This window comes from Watersipora subatra, chromosome 4, assembly GCF_963576615.1.
Source record: "Watersipora subatra chromosome 4, tzWatSuba1.1, whole genome shotgun sequence".
NCBI classification, from domain to species: Eukaryota; Metazoa; Bryozoa; class Gymnolaemata; order Cheilostomatida; family Watersiporidae; genus Watersipora; species Watersipora subatra.
Genome location: NC_088711.1, coordinates 13,577,979 through 13,599,925, shown reverse-complemented (window position 1 = coordinate 13,599,925; position 21,947 = coordinate 13,577,979). Strand labels below are relative to the sequence as shown.

The window sequence follows — 21,947 nt, the reverse complement described above, 5'->3', positions numbered from 1 at the left end:
TTCTATCTTCATAGCTGAAAAGATGACTGTAACAAGTTAAATAGCATTATGAAAGATGATTGATAAGAGCTAAGTTATTTGTAATTGTTTAATGTAATGAAGTGGCACACATGGGCAATAAGTTTTGGCAAGCGCGGCATATGCGACAATACTATTGATGGGCATGGCAAAGGTCCAGCGGTATCAATGAGCTACAATGTTTGTTCTTATAGCTCATTAGTAAAAACAAAAACTCATTCATCAGCTAGTTCCGGTAATTCAAAGGAAACTAAATTTGAGTACAGCAAGCTTCTGTTTCCAGTAACTACTGCTTTCATTGTAGCTAGACCAGGTGTTTCCTGTAGAGAGAAGGGGAGGGACATCAAAACCCGACTACAGAATATCAAACACACCGAATGGCTGTCTCTAGCATGACCGAATACTTTTTCTTTTTAGATTGTGACAAAGTTAGTGGTCAGTGTAAAGCCAGCAAAGCTCTAGGCAATCAAGGACTAAATGTTAGACTTGTGATGGAACATAAACCCTGCCCCTGTATCACTCTCTCTATAGCAGTACATTTTTACAAGGCAGGGGCTGTTAGTCTCCCAGCTGTTAAGCGATACGGGCTACAAATGACCTATTACAAGAACAAGGAACACTGGTAAATGCAAAAGATGAGTAAAACCAAACTATAAGCAAGATTCCCAAGTATTCATGCTTACTAGTGGGACCCGCCGAGGATTAGCAATGGATTACAGAAATACCGAAGGATCACATCATTTTATTCCTTCACATATCGGGGATTAATTAGTACAGTACCACAGGAAAGTGGCCTGCGTTGAAATAAATCAGTTATGTGGAGTAAATACGACGGTCTTTGTTCGATACAAACAGTGGGCGTGTTTATGAAAAAATAGCAGATAATTTTATTTATCTATGAATAAGACGAATGTGCAATAGCGGATGAGGATTATTTAAAATAAGATGATTAGACAAAGTTACCTGTATTACATCACTAAGGCTTACAGCTTCTAAGCTTCTATAATTATTATAAAAGCAGAACATTCAACTTACAAGATTTCAACTAGATAAAAAAATATTAGTTATGTTCAAATAATTTAAGGAGATCTCTTTGGATTACATGCTTACTATAACGCTACGTCACACGATTTATTCTAGTGATCCGTAGCTCTGCAAATAAATATGCGATGAATAATATTAAATGACTAGCAACTAGATTAACAAGCAAGCATCTAACGTAAAGGTTACGCACTGTACAACTATGTTCAAAATTATCTTCAATTGAGCAAAAAATGAGGTAAAAAAATAGGATGTTTTCTAATGCATAGACATCTAGAAGGCAACAATTGCGTACAATAGACTTTGCTCAAAGAGAAAGCAACAGCACAGTGTGTAGTCGGTCTAAAATGGCAGCAGGCAACTCATCGGTGTCAGAGCTCAGCCATTTAATGTGTCTAGCGAAATGTTCCAGGTGAGGGCTCAGAGAATTTAATATCTCTTTATCAAAGGGGCTTACAGGAAAAGATGCAAGGTGGAAAGAGAAGAGTAGACAACAGTAGCTGACATATCTGCAACGAGACAATAAAATGAATGAGAATAATATAAACATCCAGAAAAGAATGCTCTAAAAATGCATAGCTGCTCCGCATAGCTGCTCCGCAGAGTACTGGCTATTGTGTCCCCATGCTATTAGGATAAATACAGCTTTTCATAAGCGTGTGAAATGAAAAACAGCACTAATTTTGTTCTAGAGCATTTTAGGGAAAGGCAGAAAATACCTTTCTACGACATCACCATCGGTCTGACACCTATGGGTGTGGTAGATCTCTGAGCGTGGAGCTGCAATGCGAAGATTGGCCTCCTGGGTCGCTGCTGAATTGTTGTTCTCATTTCCTGCCAAGGTTAAATATATATATTTATTGTGACACCAGGATGGCATAGCGCGTATAGCAGCAACGCTGCTATCAGTGAAAATCGAATTTCTCCCAACAGCCTGGATAGACTAACAGCAATAATGATCAGACCAAAGAATGCCTCGAGTATCAGCTAGGCTTATGGATGGTCAGGCTAAACAATTGGTGAGTCGTGAACCAACCATATAGCTGGACCAAATTAGCAATTGTCTTTTCCTTCCTCATATTTAGTAAGACATGGCAAGCAGCTCATTGGTCAGTATACAGCCAATAAGAATATTATTGTAACTCAATTGGCTAATATACAGTCAGTGAGAGTATAATTGTACCTTCATTGGCCAATATACAACTAAAAGGGATATTATTTTAACTCCACAGGACAATATAAAACTAGTAGAAATATTACTAGCAAAACTATGCATAAAGACAAATAATTAGACAAACACCATGCCAGCAAAACCCTAGCTCGATGTAATCCACCAATCATTAAGTCCCTTCGTAGCCAATTCTTTAAAAAAGGGTGACAGCGATAGACAGCCTAATTTTAATTAAGAGTTATTTTCTCATGACTCGATTTATAATCAGTTAACACGATCGCACTTGACCCGAACATCAAAATATGTACATAACCGATGTGAAGTATCGTCGCAGTAGTTTTAGAGCCAACTACCTACGTGATAAACTAAAGGAATAAAATGGTCTGGCTATATAAGATTAACAAATAGGTATGTTATTTCGTTGTTGGACATTTCTTTATTTAAATTAGCATCATACTAGCTGAATGCCCAGCGTTGCATGAGTAATAGAATAATTACCTAAGGAATTTGCGTAACTTGCCCAGAAAGATGGAGATCTTTACTAAAACAATGTCGGCGTTTTGGACCAGCTTAACAATCCTTACATGTAACAGTCAACAGTGCTAGTTATTAACATCAAGCAAGCGCTTCAAGCGTGAGTATCTTAACCAATGTAATGACTATTTGCCCAATTAATCCATTGTATTCCGTTTAGCTTATTGGTTAAATTCACCCCTCCATCTGGAGGTGCCGAGATCAAATCCAGCGCCAGGCAGATTTTTCATTGCTAAATTTTAACTGCTATAACTAGACCCAAAGTTTGATAAAAAGACAAACAGTGAAATTTATATATATAGATTAGTCATAAAACATATCTCATCACTAAAATAATGATGGTAGTAAGTAGTGATAAGTACTGATGATGGTGATAATAAGTAATAATGATGGTGATAAGTAGTAATCACCTCATCATTCTACCTCAGTCTTCAGTTATGCATTGCTAAGGAATTTAAGTCTAATCTATTAATATGAGCAATAGTTTCTCACTGCTAGAATAGCTTAAAAATCATCTAAGTTCAATAGAGGCTGAATTCTGGTTTCGTTTTAATCAAATTAAAATATTACAAGCAACACATACAAACTCTCTCCTTTTTATCCGTGGTAAAAATATGAAAACAGAACAAATTGTCACTATATACTTTAATTTGTGGTATTTTTGAAGTATAAAGTACTCAGCAACTAAAATATGTTATCATCATCACTTAAACATGCAATTGAGCAAAGGACCGGACATGGACAGTCTATATTTGTTTTTCATGTAAGTCCAAGCATGAAGATGATATTACTGTACAAAATTGTTAAAATTCTCATGTACCACCTCCTCTAAGTAAGACAGAATAGCATGTCTTACGTAGAGTCTGGGTTCTCATACCTAGTTAGGGTGTGATAACACATCCTACCCTAACTACGTAGGTATGAAAACCCAGGCTCTGTACACTGTAAGACTGAAGTGCGTTGGTCTCAATGACAGTAACATATGAGAGTTGAACATGAATTATTGTAATGAGTTTGACAACGAGAAGTGATGCCTACAACAGAGAAAAATAAGCAAACAGTAAAATACAGACCTTCAACTGGACAGAGGGAATTTTTGAGCAACTCTAAAATCTCCCCATCAGCGATATCCAAAACTGTTCCAAGATTAGACTTGGCTGCCAGCAGCTTCTTTCCTGTTAGACAAATCATAACGGGTCATAATTAGCGAACAATACCATATTGTGAGTGACCATATTACGAGTGTTTTTAGTCCAGTAGCTAACATTTAACATATTTTTAAACAAGGCTTTGTTCATCTTGGCTACCTATCTCTTGCCTTATCGACATTCTGAAAATCTCATCTTCATGCGTCTATAGCTGCTATGTCTACAAGTCTACGACTGGAATTCAACTTCTGCTCAGCACCTGTCACTGCATTAGCAGAGGAACTACATAACGTTGCTGTATTGGCAAAGGTCTGTATTGCATCGTACATTTCACATGCTTGTAATAAGCTATGTACTTATTTCCACAGGAAATGTGTGTTATATTTGGGGTAGATAATCCTTTCTTAGGCGAATTACTATTGCAATAAGTTTTATGTATTGTTGGGTATTCCAGCTCATTAATCACTCATGTCGGTTAATAACTTGGGTGCCTTCCTATTCAGCGCGCAACAGTGTGAACATCCTAGTTCCCATGAGGACAAATCCCTAATGAAACCTGGAATGCAACATGTAACAAAATTTGTTTGCCCAAAACGATGGATCTGTTACATACAATCGTTAAAGAAAATAATTGATATGATTGAGTAGTTATAGCTTTTGTCATCTCCCTATTGGATGAAGCTAGATCCACGCTATTTCCCAGAGGTTTCACCTTCAACTTTCATCCTTAAGGGCTCGACGAAAAAAGCATGTTTTAGTGGTGTTTTTTGTGGCCAGACACTCTGGAGTGTTTTCATAAAAAAGAGTATGTTTTTTAGCTTGTTGCAGGGATAGGGACCAAACCTGTCTTATTGAGTTCCACACACAGTGATTGAGCCAAAAAAGGGGGCAATTAGTCTGCGGTGATGAAGTGATAAGCGGTAGTTTCTTCATTAATGTGTAAGTCAGTGGAAAGGGTGTATTTTATAACATCTCAGACTAGCCCATGGGGATGAATAGAAGAGAGTGAAACCCCTGGGGCTATTTATTGGTCAATTGTTCTCAGGAGTTAAATGATATTCAGACTTGCACAGAATATAGCCTGTGCTATTATTGGCTGGATTGGAGAGTCAGACGAGACAGCAAGAGATATTTTGAGGAGCTTTGACTGCCCAAACTAAGCTAATGTTTCATTTTGCCCTAGATTTTGTTGGAAATTTATCCTTGTGCTGAGTAAGCATGAAAGGTTCTAACAAAAAATCCAGTTGGTAACTCTATGAGCAATGACCACGGCCATTTAGCATGTTTAGGATACAATCGAACAGCTGATAATGGCATATGACATATTCAGACCAACAAACAAGCTTGCTGGTAGGTTTACATCCTGTTCAAGGCCACAAGAAATCCAGAACAGTGGTGCAGAGACACCTTGCCTTGTGTTCTGATATTATCTTATTGAACCTTGTTCATGTAAAACAATCTATCAATATCGCGTTATGCAGCAGAGTTCCACTTATTCAACAGATTTTAGGTGATTTGAAGCAACAGTGGACCGGTAAATACAATATGTATTTCCTGAGAACCAGATGCTATAAACATGACAAAAAGAGCCGCCATGTCCCAAATAGTTGTTCACTAGCCAAGGCTCTAGACCAGCCATTAGATCAGACATGCTAGATGGACCAGCAGGTACTGGGTAGTCTAATAACAAGTGGTCCTCTACAGTACTTGTTTATGTTCCAGGGCTATTTAGACAGTCTCAATCGTAGTAAATCCCTTGGCTCTAACTAAGTGTCTGATCGCCGTGCAATGACTTAAAAATGAAAATTAGCATGCCATGAGTCCATTTTGTGCAAATGAGCATTGACTGCTTCTTCTGTAAAAACGGAGGACAGAAGACAGCTGAGAGGTCTGCTAACTGTCAGTGAGGCACTATGCTTCAGTCAACGTGATGAAGATCACATCTACTCATTATCTAGCAATAATCCATTGCCTCAGACATGGATTACGAACACCTGACAAGCCTGTTGGTCCAGAGCGCAGTGTCACATGCTCCAGTGGCAGGAGAACTGCTATCTGCGTGACTGACGCAGGGGAGGATATGAAGGAGAATTACAGGAAGCGAAAGGATGGGCGAGGTTACAGGCAGGTACGTTTTATGTCAACAATTTAAATTAATTACTCATAATTTTTCTAAGAGTCTGGCGATGATAGAGTATATTTTATTCCAGCAGTTCTCATGTATTTCTTCTCAACTGCAGACCAGTTATAGGAGAGCCCATAAAACGAACTCTCCAAATAAAAACAAGTATGATAGTATTTGTGGCTACAATGGTTCACTGATAAAACATTCCTTGTTACTGCATGGTTTCCATGCCCTGGGCAACCAATCTAGATTTGCAGATAGATAAGATATATATCCACTAATGTTCACAGATAAAAAAGAATGAAAGACCATGCGCAGACAGTAGCTTATCACATCTGAGAGTTTTGGTAACCACAAAATTCTTCCATATTGTTTGTCCTGATGATAGCCTTTTATGGCAATATAAATAACACATATAAATACATATATTTTAAAAGATATCTTAAAAATTCTGTTTTACGCCATCGAAAATGCTAATCGGAGGTTTAATGAGTATTTATTTATGTTATAGCATTAGGCTATAATACTTTTGATGCTAATCATTAACAAATCAATTTGCGTTTTATTATTAATTTTTCGAATTACGATGTGATATTTTAAAAACTTTATTACCTTGACCTCCACCGCAGACTCATGCTTAACAAATTTGAAGCCAGTTCGCAACATCGTCCATGTTGAATGTCTGACAGAGATCACGAGTGTTTAATAATACCTCACAACAATGGATGGATGAACCTTTTTTAATTTCACTTGAGAAAACTGTACATATTTTCGATTATGGAGACAAGCCTTTGTGATCAAACGCTGCTAAAATATGCAGTTTACTCATCATTTGATACTGCTGTGAAAATTGCACCAAACAGCTAGTAGAGTGACAACAGGGTCTGCAGTTTTACAAAAACAGGTATCTGTCTGTCTGAAGGCTGGTTCACACTAATTTGCCATATTTCGGCGTTGATTTCACAATACTTCAGTGACCGTCGATGCTAAAATGTTCACACTTTTACAAACCCATCCGCGTTTGCATCAGCAAATACTTCGCAACGTAGTGTTCTCATTTTACTTTTTAATTTTTGACAAAAAACCTCTGTTTTTGCGTGCTCGGACCAAATACTAGACCTGCAGCAACTATCGCAAAGGGAAATAAATAAATCACGCTATTCGCGACCGAGAATTATTATCGCCGAAATGTTTCACATTGTACAGGCTGTCGTCAATGCTCAGCGAACTATTGGAAATGTTTGACAGCTGCGAAATTCCCGACATATCCGCATTTCTTCGTCGATGCTATCAGTCCCCGATTAACATGGTCGACGATGAATGCCAAAAGGAAAACGCCGACATACGGCGACATAGTGCGAACCAGCCTTCATAGAGACAAGCACCTGTAAATGCCATAAAAGTTACATCAATGAATGAACTTTACGTAATCTACACATATGCAAGCCGCTACATATGAATAGTCGACATGCGATCTAGAATTTGAGCAAATGCTTGTAATGATATACAAAAGAGTTTGTCTATAGTCTGTCTGTCCCGCTATAGCGTTGAAGTTATAGGAATAAAAACCCGCTTCGTGATGAAATTAAACTCAGAACCTCCAGTTCTCAAAAAAGGCATGCTATCCATTACACTACGCTACCAACTGACCCTACTATGGAATAATTATGCACATCCTACTTATCGCACCTGCCAATCTTTAATGCTGATTGGTTAAAAATGCACGCTTCAGCTAGCACGCTTGAATATCATGATTGTGCGAGAGATCATGCCACAATCTTTTTTCCTAATTTTTCCTAAGATTTAGACTAGCTTAAATTACTTAAATTACTCAAATTCATTGGGTAAAAAAACTTTGCCAGTTGAAAATAAATTTCCTATGCAAAAACCTTTTTTATTACCCGTGCAACGCCGGGAATTCAACTAGTAAGTGAATTCAGCTATCTTGTAAGTAAAAATAAAGACAGCTTATTGGAACGAAAAATGAAATGTAGTATAATAACAATCAGAATATACGAACTGAATTCATTTATGCTATGTAACTATATAATGTAAGTTACATCACTTATCTCTACCACTCACTCTATCTCTACCACTGAACTTACACAGCGCTAAGCCTACTCTTCCATTAACATGTTTCGAGGCAACAATAACAACCTCTTTTTACTGTTTACTACTTTGTTAATTCAGTTTTTATATACAATGTATACTTGTACAATATACAATGTATAATTTAGATATTTGCATTTAGTTTTTTAACAGTTTCATACAATCCTTTAGTTTTGATGCTACATAAAACTATGTCAAGTGCTCATATATGGGAATGAATTAACTTGGTATGTTGAGCTTTGAATGTATCCTTGACTGAAATCCTTAAAATGAGACAAAAGTATTATTTTAATAGACATGTGGGAAAGATAGACACACATTGGATATAATCTGTGAATGATGTTTTTAAGCAATGCTGAACATTGCGCTTACAATCTAACATACTAGTGAAAAAGATACAAACTATTATTATTATCATGACTACTATTGTTAATAAACACGAATAGTAGAGAACAGAAACATGCGATAATGGGCATCAATAAATACCTAGAGGCATATAAAAGAGATTATATATAAAATATGTGTATGAGGCTAAGCCGAGGAAGGGGTGACAAACTTGGAAATGCTGTTAAGAAACCACAGCAAATAGAGTATAAAGATGGGGTCACTTACTATCGCCATGCTTGAGGAGGAGCTTTACAATTGCAACAGAACCTACATTGACAGCATCATGAAGAGGGGTGAAGGCGTGGTCCCCGGCAGCAGCCAACATATCTACTTCTCCTCCTCCATCTGTAACAGGAGCTAGAAACTGCATTTTCACTACAGTGACATCATGAAGTAAAAGAGTCAGCTGTATAATTTTGAACAAAACTTATTCTCTAAATCTACACAGTAACATATGGTTATGTATTTCATACACTATCTGGCCCTTAATCTACACAGTAACATATGGTTATGTATTTCATACACTATCTGGCCCTTAATCTACACAGTAACATATGGTTATGTATTTCATACACTATCTGGCCCTTAATCTACACAGTAACATATGGTTATGTATTTCATACACTATCTGGCCCTTAATCTACACAGTAACATATGGTTATGTATTTCATACACTATCTGGCCCTTAATCTACACAGTAACATATGGTTATGTATTTCATACACTATCTGGCCCTTAATCTACACAGTTACATATGGTTATGTATTTCATACACTATCTGGCCCTTAATCTACACAGTTACATATGGTTATGTATTTCATACACTATCTGGCCCTTAATCTACACAGTAACATATGGTTATGTATTTCATACACTATCTGGCCCTTAATCTACACAGTTACATATGGTTATGTATTTCATACACTATCTGGCCCTTAATCTACACAGTTACATATGGTTATGTATTTCATACACTATCTGGCCCTTAATCTACACAGTAACATATGGTTATGTATTTCATACACTATCTGGCCCTTAATCTCAATATTTTGATCAATCGGAGCTGTTTAAGAATGATAAAAATGTCACGCCCTTCGAAACACAGAACACAGAACACACCATGCTTGCATTTATCAGTAATTGAAAGATAGTTGTGTAATAAAAACACTCTCTATCTGAACGACAGTGATGAATTAAACAGAAAAAAGTAACAAATAATACGAGTACATACATGTGTTAAAAAGACAAATGAATTTAAAAACTCCTAACGGGAACTGTTTCGAGTTAATTTATCCCGTCTCCAATCGTGAAATGATATACACATACCACCAAATATAAAAACTATAAATGACAGTGATAAACATAACAAGAAAGTAAGAGGAAGGGTTGAACAAGCCTATCCTAGGTAGCAGGCAGGATGGAAGTGATTTCAAATTTTAATTATCACAATTACGCAATACAGTGTAGCGCAGGACAATTCTGAAGCATTGCATATACTGCATGCTTGCTACATTTTGTCAGAAGCAGTGATATAACATAGCGAGTGGTGGTGATGAGACCCAAGGAACAAGTGACCAAATGATGAGCTCATAAGGTTGAAAGCAACTTGTAGAAGGAAATGCAAGCCAACAACTAAAAGTTATAGTGAAAGAGAGCGAGTACCAAAATGGAATCCAGAAGACTTGTGGGTAAGCAGAAGTTCGACTATGTCCTCATGTTTATGGAAACAGGCCTCATGGAGCGCCGTCCATCCAGCATTATCAGGTGTGTTCACATTCGTCTCTTTAACATACCAACAATACCTTGCAGATATTATTTAAACCTGAGCAAATCCTGATATAATTAAAATAATAAATTTTACATGCTTTAAAGATGTTTATACTAAGGGTGTCTTGGAGCCAAATGTATCCAGAAAGTGTACTAAAGCAAAATACATGTATATATTAAGAGTGTACTTGAGCCCAGTGTGTAGTAAAAGTGCACTAAAGCTGAATGTATAATGCGAGTGTACGAGAAGCAAGTGTACAATCATACCTCGACATGCGAGTGCCCAAACATACACGAAAATTGAAGTATCAGCAAATCTTTGAGCAAGATAATGCCTTGAGATATGAGACACCTTGGAGATACGAGCATACGAGCCGGTTCTCGATGGCCATTAAATGACCAAGTATGCACAAGGCTACTTTCGAGAACAGCCTCGCTCAGTCTTTCTTGTCGAATCAGGTTGATAAAGGTTTTAATAAGATTAGGTAAAAGTTAAGGTAAAAGCGAGGCAAAAGGTGACAAACTGTAAACAGATAACAAAACAATGAAGACGATGACAAAATTCAGTTATGTTTAGTAAAAGATTTAAACTTAACTTCAAGTGTGTATTTAGTAAGCTAAATTCATTTAAGTTAATTACAATGTTTGTGTTATGTTACGTAGCATCACAAAAGTCTAGTTTACCGAAAGCGTTGATGTCTCAAAGGTAAGAACTGCATACAGTACTGTACAGAGCAATATTACATTTTATTGCAGATCATAACCAGTAAATAGGTAATTGTTTTGCTATATGAGCGTAGGTAACTAGGTACTGAAATACAACAATTAAAAACACGTTTTCCATCGGAATATCCTGTTTTTAGGTTGTTTTTTCATAGTATGAAAACTGATTAATTTGTATTTAGTTATTTTATATAGGAAATATTGAGATACGAACACATTGACATATGAGCTCAGTCCAAGAACACATTAAGCTTGTATGTTGAGGTATGACTGCATATGTACTGACTGGACTGGATTGAAAAGTGTACTAGAACCAAGTGTATACTATGTGTGTACAAGAGCCAAATGTATAGTAAGGGTACACTAGAAACAAGTGTATACTAAGAGTGTACAAGAGCCAAGTGTATACAAAGAGTGTACTATAGCCAAGTGTATGCTGAGAGTATACTAAATCCAAGTGTATACTGAGAGTGTACAAGAGCCAAGTGTATACAAAGAGTGTACTATAGCCAAGTGTATGCTGAGAGTATACTAAATCCAAGTGTATACTGAGAGTGTACAAGAGCCAAGTGTATACAAAAAGTGTACTGGAGCTAAATGAATGGTGAGAGTGTACTAGAGCTAAGTGTATGCTGAGACTGTACTAGAGCTACATGAATGGTGAGAGTGTACTAGAGCTGAATGAATGGTGAGAGTGTACTAGAGCTAAATGAATGCTGAGAGTGTACTAGAGCTAAGTGTATGCTGAGAGTGTACTAGAGCTAAATGAATGATGAAAGTGTACTAGAGCTACATGAATGCTGAAAGTGTACTAGAGCTACATGAATGGTGAGAGTGTACTAGAGCTAAATGAATGGTGAGAGTGTACTAGAGCTAAATGAATAGTGAGAGTGTACTAGAGCTAAATGAATGCTGAAAGTGTACTAGAGCTAAGTGTATGCTGAGAGTGTACTAGAGCTAAGTGTATGCTGAGAGTGAACTAGAGCTAAATGAATAGTGAGAGTGTACTAGAGCTAAATGAATGCTGAAAGTGTACTAGAGCTAAGTGTATGCTGAGAGTGTACTAGAGCTAAATGAATGGTGAGAGTGTACTAGAGCTAAATGAATGCTAAAAGTGTACTAGAGCTAAGTGTATGCTGAGAGTGTACTAGAGCTAAATGAATGCTGAGAGTGTACTAGAGCTAAGTGTATGCTGAGAGTGTACTAGAGCTAAATGAATGATGAAAGTGTACTAGAGCTACATGAATGCTGAAAGTGTACTAGAGCTAAATGAATGGTGAGAGTGTACTAGAGCTAAGTGTATGCTGAGAGTGAACTAGAGCTAAATGAATGGTGAGAGTGTACTAGAGCTAAATGAATGCTGAGAGTGTACTAGAGCTAAGTGTATGCTGAGACTGTACTAGAGCTAAATGAATGGTGAGAGTGTACTAGAGCTAAATGAATGCTGAGAGTGTACTAGAGCTAAGTGTATGCTGAGACTGTACTAGAGCTAAATGAATGGTGAGAGTGTACTAGAGCTAAATGAATGGTGAGAGTGTACTAGAGCTACATGAATGGTGAGAGTGTACTAGAGCTAAATGAATGCTGAGAGTGTACTAGAGCTAAGTGTATGCTGAGACTGTACTAGAGCTAAGTGTATGCTGAGAGTGTACTAGAGCTAAGTGTATGGTGAAAGTATGCTTGAGCCATGTGTAGTTTTCTGCTGACCAGTTATTAACTAACAAAACCAAGTTTTAGATAGAAACGCAGCAACTCAAGGATAATAGCTAGTGTTTAACAAAGCCAGCGGTTGCTAAGAGTGTGAAGGACAAAAATCTCATTTTAAACAAAAAATTGGATTCACTGTGACCAGGGATTTGTGGATTCGGCAACGTACTTTAGAGTAGTGACTAACTAAAAATCAAAAAATCACTCGCTAAAAGTTGTTTATCCAAACATAAAAAGCTATTTCATGATATCTATGAAACCAATCTAACCCAGAATTCTAGAGAAGTTTATGAGAAGGTTCGAGCAAGCCTGACTTATGGTTTAGCCGTGCAAACAGGATGTGCATGTAGAATAACAAAGATAATCTTGAGACATCAATCAAAGTGTCAACAAGTAGAACGTCATCAAATCAAGATTAAGATGCTGTGTAGATTTACTGTACAGGCCATTTGGGCAGCCAAGTGTCTTATGTAGCAGCACAAAACTGAGAAATGTATCACAGCAACTAACTGTATCACAGCAACTAACTGTATCACAGGAACTAACTGTATCGCAGGAACTAACTGTATCGCAGGAACTAATTGTACCGCAGGAACTAACTGTATCACAGGAACTAACTGTATCAAGGAAACTAACTGTATCACAGGAACTAACTGTATCACAGGAACTAACTGTCTCGCAGGAACTAACTGTATCACAGGAACTAACTGTATCACAGGAACTAACTGTATCAAGGAAACTAACTGTATCACAGGAACTAACTGTACCGCAGGAACTAACTGTATTACAGGAACTAACTGTATCACAGGAACTAACTGTATCACAGGAACTAACTGTATCACAGGAACTAACTGTATCACAGGAACTAACTGTACCACCAAGAATAACTGTACCTCCGAACCAACTGAACCAACCGCATCATCTGAGCCGATTGTATCAATTTATCAAAGGACTGTATGAACAAACTGGTCATCGTAATGCCGTGACCTTCACCTGGAGACACTAACCACCTTAGACAGCTTATGACATGTCAACATGGAGAGCAGATAATCAAATTCAAATGCTGTTTTAATATTTCACAACCTCACGCAAACTAGAAAAACACTCTACTTTCTTTGCTTAGAAACCCAACCAGTAAGTTAACAGAGCAACTATGCCTCGAAGAGCATGCACAATTTTAGACGACATTAAAATAAACTTAACAAAGATTTGAAGCAAACATCGAGTCTCAGAATAATTGACTAGCAGCTTTGAGTCGATACAATAGATGACACCTTTCAAACTTGAGAACTCTAAAAACCCGGACATCCGAAAGAGAGCGAGAGAGAGAAGCTCAAACAGGTTAGCCTAATTTCAACCATATACTAAGTGACCACCACTAGTCCTATGCTTCTAAAAAAGACGGCTAGTGTATGGGTAAACTGATAATATATAAACAAATGGGACAATAAACTGACACTAGTTGAAAAACTAAAGAGGTAAAAATAACACCGTTGCTTATACGAATACAACATTGGCTTAACAAAGATATACCTGCTGAGACACATCCCAACACATTGGCCTAACAAAGAGATACTTGACTGAGACACATCCAACACATTGGCCTAACAAAGTTATACCTGCTGAGACACATCCCAACACATTGGCCTAACAAAGTTATACCGGCTGAGACACATCCAACACATTGGCCTAACAAAGATGTACTGGCTGAGACACATCCAACACATTGGCCTAACAAAGATATACCTGCTGAGACACATCCAACACATTGGCCTAACAAAGATATACCGGCTGAGACACATCCCAAAACATTGGACTAACAAAGATATACCTGCCTGAGACACATTCCAAAGCAAACTTTTGAATGAATGATACACCTACATGTGCAACTTAGAACCTACAACAGATTATTTCCTCCCTGTTTACAAAGTCACAGCTCATACCGTAACTCAAACATCCCTATGTAAAGCTTACAAAGCTGTCAAGTCATCAAATGAAACGATATAAAACAAGGAGATGAAGGGTGATGGCCAGTAAGGATCTTTGAGCGAATGTGAGAAAGCTAACGAATGCTTGCAGAAAGAAGAGAATTTGGAACAATCCAATGAAATAGCTCTACGAAACAACTTACCACCATCTCGCAGAAGTTGTTTAACCTTTGCTAAATCTCCACGAATGCAAGCTGTGTGTAGTGGTGTTTCCCCTGTGAGGTAAGAAAATGGGTACGATGTTTGTAAAAAGAAATTATGAAGTCCAACACAACACGCCTTTACTATTACGGTAGTATGAATAAAAAAATTGCCATATGTAGGAAGCTCTTTACTAACTGTTAATTTATGAATTCACCAGCAGCTGTAAACTTGTACATTAGTCTTTCTATATCATTAAAATAAGGCCACTACAAAGAATACAGGAACAATTCTCAAAACTCGATGACTAAAGAAATTACCCAAATGAAACCTAGTGAAGTTATTTCCCAAATTGAAATGATTGTTCATAATGGTGATTAGAGGGAGACCTCTATAAGCAAAAAGCAATGCATGGAGGAAAATAACGGTTGGCTAGAGAGAGTAATCCTTGCATCAAAAAGTAATAGAAAATACTGCTGCAAAACTTCAACAGCAAATAGTAGACGCCACAGTATACTCAGCCCAATAAAACTAAAGTAGTAATGTACTATGAACATTTGATGTTAATCTTCAAAGAATACTCTGCGGTTCATGTATGTAAATACACAAGCATCAGACTTCCCACTCACACATCACAGACAAGCCCACAACCTCAAAAAAACATGAGAAGAGATACAGGTGAATCGTGTGTTTGCGTGGCTGCTCATACAATTCAACATCATGTGTATATCATAAGCGGCTGGAGTTCAATTCGCTTCCATAGACATAGTAATTAGACCAGAGTTTATATCATGAAACATGGCACACATTTTTGACCAAAATGATACGTTGCTAAGATAACTGAGACTTGTGAGTATGTTTTAGGTAAGTACGTGTACGTTGTGAAGAGCATGCAAAAGTAATTTTTCAATTACGGTCCTTTGGCGAAGCTTCGAAATGAAAACATGACGGTGTGTCATAACTCTTATTTACCATTAATTATTAATTAAATTTCCATTCAAGTCTATTTGACTTTAATATTGTAATTGTTTAAAAAAGCCTGAGTTCAATGCATTTAGTATGGTGTTTTTGTAAGTTATTAGCAGGATGAGATAACTCCAAAAATAACAGACTAGTGCTAGTTATCAAAATATGCCTACCATCTTGTCAACATGCGGTAGTTGATAAAACAATAACACATCATTAAACTTTAGAATAGTTGTCAATATGTATATATTTGGGAAAAATAAAAGGTCTAATAATGATGAAGTAATTATCATAAATCACTTGAACTTTTAATGTAACTCCATTGAACTTTATGATCAGCAGTGTAAACCTCTGTTAGTGATGACTTCCTGTAATAAAATAATGTTTTGAATCAGTTTTGTGTGACTGTTAACATCCATGGAATGCCATAAAATGATGTGGTGCTGATTATCAAGTAGTACATTAATCAGCAAGTCAATGTTCTTTTAGCAGCAATAGCAAGATACATTGGCTGAGATTTAGTAAAAAATTAACAATGGCTGATGAAATATAATAGCTTATAACAACTATGATACGTAACATATGGTACATACCTTATACAACCGGTGATTGGCTGGTAAAAAACTCAGGCGTTAAAGCTTGCTTCAAAATGGTACTAATTTGATCAGCTCATAAAACATACAGCAGCGTTACGGTATGATGAGTGTGGCGATTCTGTGTGACCAAAAATGCAGTTACATTCTTAGGTTATCGTGAAAAAGAATACGTAAGTTAGCCTCTATTCCATTCATAGACCTATTAACTATACTATACCTATAGTTAATAAGTCTATGATTCCCTTAGCAACATCTATGACATTTACCCACTTAAGGTATCATATGTCAGTCTAGCTAAAATATGATGCCTCCTCGCAATCACTAGCGCTACTTGGCCTTCGGAATCCGAATCCATAACGGTTTATTTGGGTGTTGCTCGTGGGCGAGTAATAACAGTATAAGAATCACAGTTTAGTTGAATAGTAGTGAGACACGTAAAATAGCAACTAGCAATCCTTAAAGATGCATTTGCACCAAGGTGATTCGTTGGAGTTGTGTTTCCACCGAGAGAGTTGGAGCGGCCTTTAGTCGGTTTATGATTTGAAACACATTTTGCAAAGACTTTACACTAAACCAACACAAATTCCGACTAGAAAAAATGAGTCACCTTTTAACCAATGAAATACAACATTGACATTCATTCTATTTTGACCTGATCCTTTGGAAAAACGAAATATACCGCCATTATGCTTGTATGTTTGACGCTATTGGGAAATATGATTGGTAAACTCTATGTTGCACTCTGTCAATGACAGCCATAACAGAATGGACAAACATAGTAGTATGCAGCATTTAATCCTTGTCCACAACTGGGATAAAGCCATTTTTACAACAGTTTTTCCTTTTACACCAACTAGACTTTTTCGGTGTGGAAGCAACTCCGATAACTCGTCCTGGTGTAAACGCATCTTGAGTTTACAAAATGAACTGTTTCGAATGTGTTACTGAGATAGTGACCTCGGTGATTCTAAAGTGCCCAAAATCAACAAATCTATTACAATTTTTAATAGTTCAATATAAACAAAGCACCCATTCATAACATGTTGAGTATTTTTGTTTGCTAAAGTTGGTGCAAAAAAATGGTGCTCGGCATTCAGTCCAAAATTCGACATAGTTTAACATATTGTAGATGAATTTAAAATATTTCATTGCTATGTTGATGGATATTTGATGTGTATATTAAAAGAGACACACGTAACTCTCTTTTTGAAACGTACATGTATATATATGAAGTCAACAATAGAGAGTTATAAAAATTTGTTAAGAGCTACTGCATGAAAAATCATGCCTCATAAAAATTCTTACCCGATTATAAAAGAGCCTAAGAATGATAGGAAGGAACCAGCAACAGGCCATGTAAATACTATACGACACTCACATGCCTGACTTTCATTATATAAAGCCTGTGATCATCTGAAAGCTATCAGTATCACATAAATTCTAATAGTAGATTTAAAAATGAACGGACTAAAACTATGAGAAGAAACAAGGCTATTCAGCCAATTGGCAATAACCTATTCTGTCTAGAAAGAATTTGAGAGCAATAAACAGTACGATGTTCTGTTATGAAACAACTCTAGCTGCTTCGACAGAGCTTGGTTAAGACATTGAAAATAGTTTATTTTTTATATGCATTTCAATAATTCTAGTACTGCCAAAAAATATCCTGCGGTGCCAACCCTGCATATGCACTGATCTGTTAGTGAGTCAGAAAATAATTAGTTCATGGTAGGTGTTGACATGACAATGAGTTGAGAGAAATTTTTACTTACCTTTATGATTTCTCTTTTGTTTAGTGGCAGGATGAGATGGGTGACAATTTGAAGAATTACTAACTGATCTGTTCTCCACCTTAGACTTGCTCGGAATCAGAAAGAAGTAGTTACTAATCTAAAATCAGTGAATAATTTCTCCTTGTAAGTTAACAATAATATAAAAGAAGCCATCAATATTTGAGAAGAGTTGCAGTAGGCACACCACGCTGTCATACTCCCAGCATCGCTACGACTAGAAGGGTCGAGGAGATATTTCATTCTCATTATACACACCCAGTAGTATCTCCAAATGTTTTTTACATATTCTGTGAGCTCATCAAGAACTTTTAACTGGACTGAGAGTAGATAAGAGATATGAACCTACCAATAACTGTAGATAGTAGATACAGTCAAACATGGACAACTCGCCCACGCATAGCTCGAACACATGGTTAATTCGAACGGTTTCTTTGGTCCGTTTCCACGTAATGATAAATTGCTATAGATAACTCGAACTCAACACTGTTAACTCCAACTGTTTTTTCCCAACGGCTACCGAAACGGTTGTTATCGCTTTAGAAAATCACTTTATTCCAAGCCATAGAGGTGAACCTCAACTTTTCGTAATTCATAAGCGTCGTTATTACCACCATCTGCAAAATATTTCTGCCAACGACTTTTCTAAAGGTTTGGTGAAATTTGATTTATACCAAACATCCGCTTAGCGATCGCCCTTCGGAAGCAAGGTAAAGTCAGGAAATTTTTGCATAAACTTCAAGAAAAATCGGCAAAATTGATCGTGGGTAAAACGCTCAAAAGAAAAAGATGTCTTTTCTTTTGAGCATTTCAACAACGATCAAGTTTTGCCAATGTCAATCTAAAAAATGTCCTGGCAATAACATCACCTCAAACAACAAACCATTCTCAAGTGATAGAAAAATCTCTATACTTTTTGATAAAAACGTTTTAAACTTTACATTAGAAGCATTTAATTTGAAACAAGCCATTTGTGCTTTTGATTTATATTATAGATTGTACATGTACATGTACCTACTAATAAATAAGTATATACATGGACTTGTGACAGTGCTCTGATAACTTGGACGCTCTGATAATTCGAACACTTTCGCTCGGTCCCGTGAAGTTCGAGTTATCCATGTTTGAATGTATGTACCTACCAATGACTATAAATAGCAGGTATGTAACTGCCAAGGACTTTAAATAAGAGATATATGCTTAGTAAAGACCGTAGGATAGAAGATATATACTTACTAAGAAATGTAGACAAGGGATATCATGTACTTACTAAAAACTGTAGATAGTAGATATATATTTACTAAGAACTGTAGATAGTAAATATATACTTACTAAGAACTGTAGATAGTAGATATATACTTACTAAGAACTGTAGAGAGGGTTGAGGATAAGATTCAGCTAATGGATGGATTAATTGATTGCTATAGATAGAGTGGTCTGAGAGAATGTCTTTCACTACATAACACGCGAGCCATGACGGCAGACACCCTATCAATATATCTTCTATACTCTTCATATCACAGCCTAAAAACATAAATTTATCATATAATACGCAGAGCTGCAAGGATAATAACAGTTATTAAAGTTTAGATATAAGAACAAGAGTTAAAGTGGTTAAAATGAACTAAGGGTATCACCTAATATAGTGCAATTTTGACTAAAGCATAACTACTAAGACTTTTAAACACTGATGAAGGTGACTGTATGTAAGAGACGTGAAGTCCCACATGCAAATGTTTCACCTCACTATTTGATTTTTCTTTGAAAAACACGTCATGTTTTTATGTTATACATTTCTCAGGCCAGTTTCCCATGACCACAATTTTCTTCACTAACCGGAAGATGTAATAACAATATAAAATTTGTTGAGGGGATGTTTGTTTACCTCTCTAAGCGGTTGGCCTGATTGAAGACACATGCAGGTACAAAACCAACGTTCGGTTAAAATTAGATGAGTAACCATTTAGAGTACAATATATCAGTTTGAACTAGAAGTGACTAGAGCTGACTACAATACTGCACTCTGCAAACTGACCAATAAATACAAACTAACAAACCACTTTTTACATTCGTATCAAAGGTGCTACATAAATAAGAAAATTCCATATGTTATGTCACATGATTTTCAAATTAGATGCTTTTATTACTTCATATTATAAAATACCATTTTACATATTTCTAGCTAAAGTTGTTCACTTCCAAAATAAATATTGGCTATTATATTTTCTCACTACGGCATTTTTAGGTACTTTTTGCATTTATAGCAAAAGTAAATTCATTGAGTGACAGTAGAAGGCTGAATGAACTTCGATAAGGAAATGTTTTAGCAATCTGTCGACATGTTTTAGCAATCTGTCGACAGTAAATGCCTCTATTATGAACTATTGCTAATTATATTTATATGTACTGTATATCAAAATAAAATATTGCCTAACGGATAAGGATAGGAGTTGTCATACCTACAACGCTTCAGCAACAGTTGCTTTAGAACTTTCTTTGATATTCTCAAAACATACTAATTCTTATATAAATGATAGTGGATGGCATAATGAAACGAACAGCTATGGGTGTTGAGGCTTCACCACACAGCAAGTTTCTGTTTACCAATTTATGCCAAATCTTTGCAGAAAAAAGCCTAACCACGCAAGCCGACTGACAGATACAAACAGAAGCGAGTTTTTCAAGCAATATTTGCAAATGTGGGAACAAAAATTATAACACTTTAGATCCTGATTTGAGTGGACCTACCCAATGAGAGTTTGAAGTTTGAAAAGAAATTTTACTAGACGTGCCAAACTATAATCACACTAACTGCTAGTTTTGTTATTATTGACCATCATTACAACTGTATAATTTAAAAATTAGTATCAACTTATTACATACACGTAAAAAGCTAAAAAAATATCTGTAAACCACCGAGAATCACCAATATATTGATAGAATTACTTCCTGTAATCGAGCCAAAATCCTTATAAGTACGTATATCATTCAATTTATTCTATATTCTGTATTTTGCATTGGATATTCTATAAAAAAATCAATACTATGATGTTTTTGATTCTGATTAAATGAACATGTATAACTAATTTCAACAACCATAAATTTGTAGCTCATAGCGGGAGTTATCTACTTATTGTTGAACAACTATTAACAACCAATCTACACAAAAGAGTTAGTCTTGGACGTAATAGCAGAGAACTCTGATAAGGTAACCATAATAATAATAACCGTAAAAATATGTAGAGAAAGTGCTGCAATTACTATGATGCCTGGTCAAATAACAGCATAATGCAATGAAACATGAATATTATTGAGTTGAGGGTCCGTTATTTATGAAGTAGCCCTAGCTTTTATTTAACCCACCGAGATTGCAAACAAAAAGACGCCAAAAAAACTTTTGCAAAATGGGAAGCAAAGATGAACGCATGGGTATTAAGCAAATATCTACAACTTCTCACTCAGTTTAAATTTTTTAAAACAAAACAAAAAACAATCATATATTAAGGAGAAGGCCATAAAATCTATCCAGCAAGCCTGCCACACCATCTTCAACATACATGTACATGGTTATATTGTAGCGAATGTGTCGTAAAAGGTTTGGTAAATAGTCAACGATGTTGTTAGTAGAACCACAGAAATTAGTACATAAGTTATGAGCTTCAAAAGCTGTTTGAACCGCAGTATTTCACACCAAGTTTCAAACCCTTACTAGCTTTATTAATATGGGTTACCGGTG

The 21,947-nt window shown here is 36.3% G+C and overlaps 1 protein-coding gene across 1 annotated transcript in view; it reads right to left on the bottom strand.

Annotated features, from left to right (window-relative positions):
- Positions 1-936: 936 nt before the first annotated feature.
- The window catches only part of LOC137393942 (uncharacterized), a 48,752-nt gene continuing 27,741 nt past the window's right edge, over positions 937-21,947 (bottom strand). Inside the window, exons 15-22 of the mRNA XM_068080655.1 lie at positions 19,575-19,735; positions 18,194-18,311; positions 14,862-14,933; positions 10,196-10,315; positions 8,759-8,878; positions 3,838-3,939; positions 1,779-1,893; positions 937-1,568 (exon numbers count right to left, since the gene is read on the bottom strand). Of these exons, the coding sequence (XP_067936756.1) occupies positions 1,367-1,568; positions 1,779-1,893; positions 3,838-3,939; positions 8,759-8,878; positions 10,196-10,315; positions 14,862-14,933; positions 18,194-18,311; positions 19,575-19,735 (1,010 nt within the window). The 3' untranslated portion in view covers positions 937-1,366. The remainder of the gene's footprint in view (positions 1,569-1,778; positions 1,894-3,837; positions 3,940-8,758; positions 8,879-10,195; positions 10,316-14,861; positions 14,934-18,193; positions 18,312-19,574; positions 19,736-21,947) is intronic.